This window comes from Lissotriton vulgaris, chromosome 12 (genome assembly GCF_964263255.1).
Source record: "Lissotriton vulgaris chromosome 12, aLisVul1.2, whole genome shotgun sequence".
In the NCBI taxonomy this organism is placed as follows: domain Eukaryota; kingdom Metazoa; phylum Chordata; class Amphibia; order Caudata; family Salamandridae; genus Lissotriton; species Lissotriton vulgaris.
Genome location: NC_141700.1, coordinates 235,970,639 through 235,981,624, shown reverse-complemented (window position 1 = coordinate 235,981,624; position 10,986 = coordinate 235,970,639). Strand labels below are relative to the sequence as shown.

The following is a 10,986-nucleotide window of genomic DNA, read 5'->3' as shown; positions in this document are numbered from 1 at the left end:
GATGGTGTACTGCATTGCCGCACATATGCGTCAACACACTGCTTGTGTATTGGGGTCTGAACATTTCTTAGTCCAGTGTGGATCTTGCAAGAGAATAGTATGCTGGAAAAATTATCCATTTAAAGAACCCGAAAAAAACCTGGTAATTTTGGGCTCAGCCTGTGCATACGCAGGTATGCTGGTTATAAAACACTCCAAAATAAAATTAACTGCTGTTGGCTCTGTCGAAGACTACAGGTTCACAAACGAGTTGCTAACTATATCATTATAAATGATGGTCATTTACAATGTAGAAAATACAATGCCTTTATATCTTGAATTTAAATGTACAGTTGTACTTACAACACCAACAGGTGTTTGAAGAATACATTTAGACATGACACTTATAATTCAGGGTTACTTTATATCAAGCATATTATTAAAGTTGAAAGGTTGCAGAGGTCTGTGACATGCCATTGTAAATGAAGGTATTATTAAAAATGACAAATTGGCCTGTGATTATTTTGATGGCTTCCTGAGCAGCAGCTCCTGCAAATGAAAAGAGACATACATCAATATAATTAAAGGTATTTTACCCTTCTCAGTTTTTATGTCAATTTGCCACTGTATGACACCCCCATTATTGAGCAGCAGAATAGGTCTGCTGCTACCTTCGGGTGTTAATTCCAGCACATTAGCAACACCCAGGTCACACTGCTGTCACTGAGAGGCAACAGATGTGGTACCAATGAAATTCTCTGGATTTATTGATCTGTTCTTGATATAGCATGTCAAAAACCCGGCAAAAGACAGCAGATCGATTTATATTGCAGTATAGTAGAGCAGTGGATTCAGAAATTTATGGTGTTTCTACATTTTCCTGGGAGGGTATCCCTTCTTATACATGATTACATTTTTAATCCACATATACATTGAATGCTTGACCCTAGTTAACTTACCCATGTAGGTTACCTTGTAAATGGTATTAAAGTCAATAAGTAGGATGGTGCAACTTTCATGTTAGTTTAGAGGACTTTTTAACAGTACTGTAGTATTTAAAGTCAGATGCAAGCAATCAACCTGAAAGGCTGAGGGGCAAAGATGCCACAGATTTGATTTGTGGTGGGACTCAACTTCCATCCTCTCTGGTCACGTGGACACAACAGGGCTACACTGATATTTTTACTAAGAGTATTTCCCCTGTATCTCCTTTAGGTAGTTCAGCTTTGCACAAAGACGATTTTTAGAGATCTGAGTGGTGTGCGAGGTAACAGAGTAACAGCATAACAGCATTAGAGGTCAGTACCAATTTTTTTAGTAAACCATTTAACAACAACTCTGAAGACACCATGGCACAGATTCACAAACTGTATTTTGTAGTAGGTAAAGTCGTACCACTCATGTACTACAAAATGCAATTCACAGCTACCGACATCCGCTTCCATCTTTTCTGTGCAATTCGAAAAATATACTTCAAGAGTTACTAAATCCCTAAAGTTGTCAAAATATGCTCAAATAGAATCCAGTCCAGCCATGGTGTAAGTCAAGCCCTACATATGGCCATCCACTTGTTAATGGTACTGCAACACACATGCATAGAAAATAATGGGGATAGGGTATTATAATAACGTCTCAATGGAAGTAATGTTAAATTAATTACATCAATTTGATCTTAAAATATAGACTTATATCTAAATGTTTTGATGATTTCAAAAAATAAAAACTTAATTCTAAAAAAAACTTTTTAAAAGTATATACATTAAATAAATGAATAACAACCTATTTAATTATAAATTGATACATACAAAAAGGATAATGAGGCGTTAAAGTTGGCATCCTTAGGGTGGTCTTCCCCCAATTGTTTTTCTTTTTACCTCCACGTTTTACTGTATGTTTTTGTTGGCAGTAGGACTGAGCACTTTACCACTGCTAATCAGTGCTTAAGTGCATGTGCTTCTTCCCTAAACCTGTGTGTAACTGGTGTATACATGACTGACATATTTAATTTACTTATAAGTCTTTTATAAGTCTCTTGTAAAGAGGTATCCCAATACCCAGGGCCTGTAAGTTAAATGCTACTAGTGGACTGCAGCACTGATTGTGCCACCCACAGAAGTAGCCTTTCTCAGGACTGCCACTGTAGTGCCAGTATGTTCAGTCCTACTACCACTGTGAACTGGCATTTAAAACTACGTACCAATCCTTATATTCCCCTTTTATTACACATAAGTCACCCCTAAGGTAGGCCCTAGGTAGCATTAAGGGCAGGGTGCTATGTAAGTAAAAGGTAGGACATGTACTGTTATGTTTTGCATGTCCTAGTAGTGACAAACACCTGAGTTCATTTTCACTACTGTGAGGCCTACCCCTCTCATAGGTTAGCATTGGAAATTCCCTTATACCTGTTTAAGTAGTAATTCCTGATCAAAGAGGAGTAGCGTTTTATATCTCTGGATTGATAATGATAAATCCTACTTACTGGTGAAGTTGGATTTAACCTTACTGTTTTAGAAAGGCCACTTTTAGACAGTGGACATTTCTCTACACTTACTGCTCTATGTGCCAGGCAGCCTGTCTCCACTACATGTCTGGGCTGGGTTACAGCTACATTGTACATTCACTCTAGATAGTCACAACACAGGACACTCAAATGCATCTGCATTCTGATAGGTCTTCCTGGGCAGGTATTCACACTTCTATAGGTGGTGTCCTGTCCCCACACAATGGGCTGATTAGCCCCCACGAGTAGCCTGGCAGACAGAACTGGGTTGAAAGGGATCACAGTGCACTTCGGAGGGCTCCTTTGAAATCATCCCCCACATCAAAGGTACTTTTGGGTATAAGTAATGGGGCTCTGTCCCCTTCAAATCAGACACTTTTTTGACATGTAACCAGATGCTGCTGGTTCTACGTCTGCACATTGCCAGAAGGACTGCTGTGCTGTGAGGAGGGATTGCCACTCTGCTAACTGCTCTGCTGTGTTCGCCTTCTGCTTGTAAAGCTGCAGGAGGGACTGCTACCTTTAGCTGTTCTGACCTAAGTGTTCTCCAAGGGCTTGCTCCCTGTTCATGAAATCTCAGGGCCATCAAAGATTACACTTGCTGGCTGTGGAACGCTGTCACTTTTGAGTCTGGAAGTGGTACCTTTAACAAACAATCATAGCATGCCTGATCAGCAGTGCCCCTTGTAACGAGAATGAGCGCTTCCCTTCAGAGCAACTGAGCACCTTGGTTCTATCACAGACGCCGCAGCACCAAAGAAGTCTTCCGAAGCGGCCCGCCTGACTTCCAGGATTAAGATTTAGCGCTTTCCTGTTTGCCCGGAGCGCCCTGCTTCCTCCCAAGACACTGCACCTCTACGCATAGTCCCTATGGGGCAGACGACGTGTTGCCTTGGCAACCCCAGGACTCGTCAGCAATGTTGCATCTAAGCCCGTTCCCCTACGGGATCCCTGATGATGCTGAGCCTCGTTCTTCTGGGCCCAGGATGCTACAACACAACCACCCCTCCGGGGCTCGACAACACAGTGGACTGTTGATGGAGTACTCCCCTCGAGATCGCTGCCTTTTCCCCAGGTACTGTATGTGAGCCACTGGAACTGGGAGGTATTGAAAGCAGAGCTGTGTGCTCACAGTCCGCAGAGATCATTAAACCACACTATTCCAGAGGAACCCATGGATCACCTTTGTCCAGGCACATGCTTTCAATACTGTTTTGGCCACGATAAGAGACAACGGGACTCAGAGCACTCCATATTTTCAACTTTTGATTGTGAGTATTGCCTAAGCACTGTATTTACCTTTATACTTTCAACGCTTATAACTTGAAAAGTATTCCTCAGATTTGTATCATGTTTGTATTGTTTTGTTAACACCTTGGGTGCTCATGACAAGCTCATCTCATCATGAGGCACAGTGACGCTGTGCTCATGACGAGCTGAGCTCATCATGAACGCCATGGAACGCCCATGCAGGGATAATTCCCCTGCTGTGCCGAGCGTTCCATGGAAACAGGCGTGGTCATGCACAGCGCCATCGTGCTGCGTGACGAGCCGAGCTTGTCAACAGCACTTCGGCGCCACGCGCGGTCCCCCTCCCCCAGGACCGCGTGGGGAATTAGCCCCGCGGCGAAGGGGTTAATATACTAAGCTATGTTTACAAACCAGAGTGGAGTATTTTTGTGGTGTATTCATTGTATTACTATGGGGGTGTGTTACACAAATACTTTACACATTGCCTCTTTTGATAAGTCTCTCTGCTCTGGGCCAAGCTACCAGAGGGTGAGCTCTGGTTATTTCGGGTGTGTATCTAGCTTACCCTGACCAGAGTGGTGGGTTCTGCCAGGCCTGTGAGTATACTGTAGCCAAAAAGAAACCCAATATCTGACATTGGTGATCAGCGGTGAGGATAGAACTTGGGTTTGTGCAATACCATATAGTAACTAATTGTTCACTACAACTCCATTTCAAATTTTTTCAATTTTCCCGGTTTAGCGTTTTTGATCTGTCCCTGCTATACCATTCTCCAAACTGGAAAAGTAGTACCAGCACCAACTGATTTTGAGCTGGCTAAGTTAGAGTCCTACAATGGGATCCAGGTGAAGGGGTGCCATAAAGGATTTCAGGTTTCTATCAAGGGAATAACCATGAAGGTTCAGTTCAAGAAAGCTTTAAGAGCCTCAGAGGAAACCCAGGTTGCAGGATGACAACCCAGGTGAGGCTGGAGGAGAATTGGCAGCACAACAGACCACACAGAACAGAACAGAGCATGAAGGACAGGGACAGCAAGCCAAGATTGTATGATGTTACTTAGCATGCATTTACATAGCATGCTTTTACTACGCGGTTTTTACTTCGCAAAAGCATTTACCTTGCATTTTTTTATTTCGCATGTCATTACTTCGCAAAATTAGTAATAACATTAGCATTTGCTTTTCTTAGCGGTACCTTACGTCGCATGTTTTTACTACGCATACAAAGTGTTTTTATTTATTTATTTTCTAATTTGAAACCTAACCACTGGGACGGGATGCCAGGGAAATAGGGGATTTGGGTGGGTAATTGATTTTAAGAATATCGGTTAACTAGAGCACTACCCTAAAACCCTTTACAAACACTACCCACTAGACTACACATACACTACAACACTACCCTTAACCCTAAAACACCACCCTACACTACACATACACTACAACACTACCCTAGACCCTATAACACTATCCCCTACACTACACTACTACACTACCCTAAACCCTAAAACACGACCCTACACTACACATATACTACAAAACTACCCTAAACCCTAAAACACTACCCTACACATACATTACAACACTACCCTAAACCCTAAAACACTACCCCCTACACTACAACACTACCCTAAACCCCCTACACTACACATACACTACTACACTACCCTAAACCGTAAAACACTACCCTACACTACACATACACTACAACACTACCCTAAACCCTATAACACTACCCCCTACACTACACAACACTACCCTAAAACCTATAACACTACCCTACACGTACGCTGCAACACTACCCTAAACCCTAATACACTACCTCCTACACTACACATACACTACAACACTACCCTAAACCCAATACACTACCCTACACTACAACACTACCCTAAACCCTAAAACACTTCCCCCTACACTACACATTTACTACAACACTACCCCCTACACTACACATACACTACAACACTACACTAAACCCTAAAACACTCCCCTACACGTACACCACAACACTACCCTAAATTCTATAACACTACCCCCTACAATACAAATACACTACTACACTACCCTAAACCCTAATACACTACAACACTACCCCCAAACCCTAAAACACTACCCCTACAACACTACCCCAAACCCTAAAACACTTCCCCCTACATTACACATACACTACAACACTGCCCTAAACCCTATAACACTACACCCTACACATACACTACAACACTACCCTAAACCCTATAACACAACCCCCTACACTACACATACACTACAACGCAACCCCCTACACTACACATACACTACAACACAACCCCCTACACTACACATACACTACAACACTACCCTAAACCCTAACACACTACCCTACACTACAACACTACCCTAACCCCTAAAACACTACCCCCTACACTACACATATACTACAAAACTACCCTAAACTCTAAAACACTACACATACACTACAACACTACCCTAAACACTAAAACACTACCCCCTACACTACACATACACTACAACACTACCCTAAACCCTAAAACACTACCCCCTACACTACAACACAACCCCCTACACTACACTTACACTACAATACTACCCTAAAACACTACCGTACACTACACATACACTACAACACTACCCTAAACCCTAAAACACTACCCTACACTACAACACTACCCTAACTACACTGCTCCACTTACCTCTCTCTCCTCGAGGTCCCTCTCTTCACCTTCAACCATAAATAATTTTACATCTTTAACAACGAAGTAAAACCAACAGACCATGCAGGCCAGGGAAGAGGGGCATGTCTGAACTGGGGTAGTGTGGTGAGCAAAATAACGATGGATTAAACCCAGATCTGTGACTGGGGGTGAATGTTTTGCCATTGTGCAACATTCTGTCCATCAATTGTTGTTTTTCCATTTGTCACCCCGAGTGGGACGGGAGTCTCGTGCTCTCCATGCCACTGGAATCAAGCTATCCTGGCTGATGATGGCTGAACGCCAGAAACCGGTTCTAGGATGCTTGATTCCGGTCCAGGGAAGACATGGCTTGGCAGTTCGGGCTGGACTGTTCCCATGAGGCACAGGGTCAAGACTGATTTGCATATGGCCATGTCTGAACTAGGGTGGTGTGGTGAGCAAAATAACGATGTATTAAACTCAGATATGTGACTGGGGATGAATGTTTTGCCCTTGAGCAACATTCCATCCATCAATTGTTTTTGCACGGGAAGAGGGGCAGGGCAGCTAAATGGCCATGGAGGGCAGAAGGGAGGGGGCAGGGGCGTGCACATGGACAACGGAGAGCAGGAGGGAGCATGGTGGGGCAGCAGGATACCTACACAGGACAGACAGTGGCAGCACAGCGGACCGAGCAGGGCTGTAGAGAGGGGCAGGTGCATGGACTATGACAATGAAGGGCAGGAAGAGGGGGCCAGGGATGATAACAAGCTAACCATGGATGTCAAGTGAGAGGGCCAATGGTAGCACCTAGGAACCATCCAGGGCAGGGGGGAGGGGTCAGGGGCATGGTCTTCGACAACAGAGGGCAGGGAGGAGATGCTTAGGGGCAACAAGATAAGTATGAAGGGCACGTGGGAACGGCAGTACAAAAGAGCACGCATGGCAGGCGGGAGGAGGCAGAATACAGACTAGGGGAAGGACCAGGGGCAGAAAACTGTCCACAGAGAAAAGGCTTGCATGGACCGGGACAGCACAGTGGAAGAGAAAGGGGGCTGCGGCACACAAATGGAAAACCAAGGACAGGTAGGACAGGGTCAGGAGGAAGAGCAGCAAAGTGACCACATAGGGCAGGCTGGCTGGCAGGGGCAGTAAGCTGTCCACATTGGGCAGGTGGGATGGGGAAAGAGCACGTAGATGGTGAACGAAGGCAGACAAAAGGGTGGGGGAAGCAATCTAATCATGGTGAGTAGGCTAACACGTTAGGGTCAGCACAATGGACCATGGAGAGCAGGAGTGAGCAGTAGGGGTATGCACATGGAGAAAAAAGGGCTGGAGCTGGGGGTAGCAACCCGACTACGGAGGGCATGGGCCAGGTACAGCGCAAGAGACCAGGGAGGGTAGGCGGGAGGGGCCGGGGCACACAGACGGAGAACAGAGGGCAGGCAAGAGGAAGCCTGGGGCAGCAAGCTGAGCACAGAGAACAGGCTGCTGTGAGTAGGCCACCAGCAGGGGGTTAGCCTGTACCAATTCCCTTATGTGAATGGCCAATGGCAGTGGCACAGTGAAGGTGATGGCTGCATATGTTTAAAAAACTACAAATTCACTGAAATAAAAAGGCTTAACAGGCACTGAAGTCTGGTATGGGAATATGATCTTCCTGAACATTAAAAAAAACTGAAATTCACAGAAAAAAGCAAAAGTTAAAGTAACATTATAGGTAGGTGTTGAAATAAGTTAACAACCAATGCTTAAATACCAAAATAACACTGAAATTCGCCAGTTATAGCTCAGTGAAGTAACTCTTACGTGCGACCCATCTATGTACTGCTTATAACCTCACATATCACATCACTATTGACATGTTAAATGACATCATAAAATTCTTTATAAAATAGATTTCGCAATATTGATTATGTATGAGTCCCCTCTGGGGATTGTGGCAGGGCATCTTGTCTAACAAACACAAAGGATACAAACCTCCCAAAAATGCAGCTATGGTATGTGGCTCAGAAGCTCCATAACGACAGCTGCAAAGAAAGAGCATACTCTTTAGCATCTTATGAAGCATTTAAGGGATTGTTTTACCAGGTTAGAAAAACAAAGCGCAAATATGACCATTTTAAAAACAAAACACATATTGCTATGCTTAGAATCCGACATGTACTAGTAAGCATAGCACAGCCTTTTGTTTCTACTTATTAAAAAAACTAACAAACTAACAATTCACAGCAGCCTTACTTTGTTGCAAAGTTTAAGCAAGCACTGGCAAAGTCAGTAGATCTGACTTTAATGTTGTAACAAACAAGTTACTTACATTCAGTAATGCTCTTTCTGGTGGAAACTCTCTATCCGCAGATTCCTCAACTTGTGAATATCCCCAAGTGCTAAACTGGATCCGAAAACTCAAAACAGTGCTCCTGCATGCCATCACAGGGCTTCGTGCGGGTCCAAGCCGACTCTGTTCCACTCCGAAAGTGCAAAATGGAGCTGCATATAACTTCTGCGGATGCACTCTCGTATCAGTTTCTTCTGCAGGCTTTCCCGCATTCTCAGAAGTGGAGCCTGTCAACAAATTCGAAGGACCAGTGAACAGATTCCTAAACTGGGACCTTTTTAGATGGAAAAGGAGACCATTCCACAGAAAGGGGAGAAGGGAGGGCAGAGAGGAATCTGCAGTTAGGTAGACTATCTACCACAGAGCTTTCCAAACTGGGTGTCCCGACACAGTACTGTGTCACCTGCAAATGGAGGGTGTGTCGCGGGATGACACTGGTATTAACGGGCACTTACCACATAGCTGCTGCTAATTAGGAGGCATTCCTTTGAAAGCTTTGTTCTCACAATGCCTCGTCTATTGCATAACGTCTCCCAGTAAATGGTCTTTAAAGACCTGCAAAGTACTCAGGCGCAGCTGTGTGTGTGTCCGGGAAGCTGGGGTTGAGGTGACAGACAGAGGTAGATAGAGGGAGGAAGACAGAGAGAGAGGGAGACAGAGGGACGGAGACAGAGAGGGAGACAAAGGGCGACAGACAGAGGGAGGGAGGGAGGGAGAGGGAAACCGTGGGAGACAGAGGGAGGGAGTCTGGGGTACACTGGAGAGAGACAGAGGGAGAGGGAGACAGAGAGAGAGGGAGACAGAGAGAGAGGGAGACAGAGAGAGAGGGAGACAGAGAGAGAGGGAGAGGGAGACAGAGAGAGAGACGGAGACAGAGAGAGAGACGGAGACAGAGGGCAACAGACAGAGGGAGGAGGGCGACAGAGGGTGGGAGACAGACAGAGGGCGGGAGGGAGACAGATAGAGGTAGAAAGAGGGAGGGAGACAGACAGAGGGAAGGAGATAGAGGGAGGGAGTACGGAATAGACAGAGGGTGGGAGAGGGATACAGAGAGGGAGGGAGACAGACAGACAGAGGGAGGGAGACAGACAGAGTGAGTGAGGCAGAGGGAGTGAGGGAGACAGACAGAGAAACAGAGGGAGGGAGAGAGACAGAGGAAGAGAGAGAGAAAGATGTGTGTATGCCAGGTCTGGTGGCTCAGTGAATGAAGGCATACGCTGCAGGGGCCTGTGTTCGACCTCATAGTCTCAAATTTGCTCGAAAATGCACCATTTGCCTACTTTTATTTCAAAATTTTCTTCCTGGGGTAGAAACCCCCTGATCCCCTGTTTGGGCTTGCTTGCTTGCTACACTGCCTTACTGTGTCCCAAAATGATGCATCTCCAAAACGTGTGTCACCAACATGAAAAGTTTGGAAAGCTGTGATCTACCAGAAGGAGCCTAACGCAAGGTAAGTAACTTGTACTTCTGATGGATACTACCAATCACAAATTTCTCACCTTATGAATAGATACCAAAGCAGTACCTCCCAATTTGGTGGGTCTGTGTAAAGCCTCAGGTCAACAAATGTTGCAGGAGTGAATGGGCAAAATGACCATCCTGGTAACGCTCTTTCTGGAGGATATTCCATATAACTTTAGATTCTTCATCTTGTGAAAGTTGAGGAGACATCAGAGTGGATAGGGAATATTTAAAACAATACTCCTGCACGCTGGTAGTTGGCATCATGCGGCTCTGTGCAGACGTCCTTCCGCTACATGAGTCTAGAGCACAGCTGCATATAAGTTGTCACCCATGCACACTGATGTCACTTGCTTATTTAGGCTGTCCACGTCCACAGAAGCAGAGCCTAACGGTAGATTGGTATGCCCAGTGTCCAGATCTCTAGATTGGGATCTATTTAGATTGAAAAAGATCCCAGTTCACAGAACATTAACCCATCAGCGTCGGTGAGGAACCAGCAGTTAGAGTATCCACCAGAAACAGTGTTACCAAAGTAAATAACTTGTTTTACTGATGAATATTTGTCGCTGCATATTCCTCACCTTATGAATAGATACCATAGCAGTACTTGCCAAAGTGGTGGGTCTATGAACTTGCTCAGACCAAAACATCCTGCAGGACCAAGCAGGCAAAATGCTCCTTCTTGACGGACAAGCCTGTTGAGGCAGTAGTGTTTCATGAACGTATGTACAGACACCCACGCAGCTGCCTGACAAATGTCTAGGAAAAAGTCAAAACAATTAA

At 45.0% G+C, this 10,986-nt stretch overlaps 1 protein-coding gene across 1 annotated transcript in view; it reads right to left on the bottom strand.

Moving 5' to 3' along the window:
• Positions 1-292: 292 nt before the first annotated feature.
• The window catches only part of NAE1 (NEDD8 activating enzyme E1 subunit 1), a 170,385-nt gene continuing 159,691 nt past the window's right edge, over positions 293-10,986 (bottom strand). The window contains exons 19-20 of the mRNA XM_086947732.1: positions 8,382-8,431; positions 293-528 (exon numbers count right to left, since the gene is read on the bottom strand). Coding sequence (XP_086803858.1) covers positions 419-528; positions 8,382-8,431 — 160 coding nt within the window. The 3' untranslated portion in view covers positions 293-418. The remainder of the gene's footprint in view (positions 529-8,381; positions 8,432-10,986) is intronic.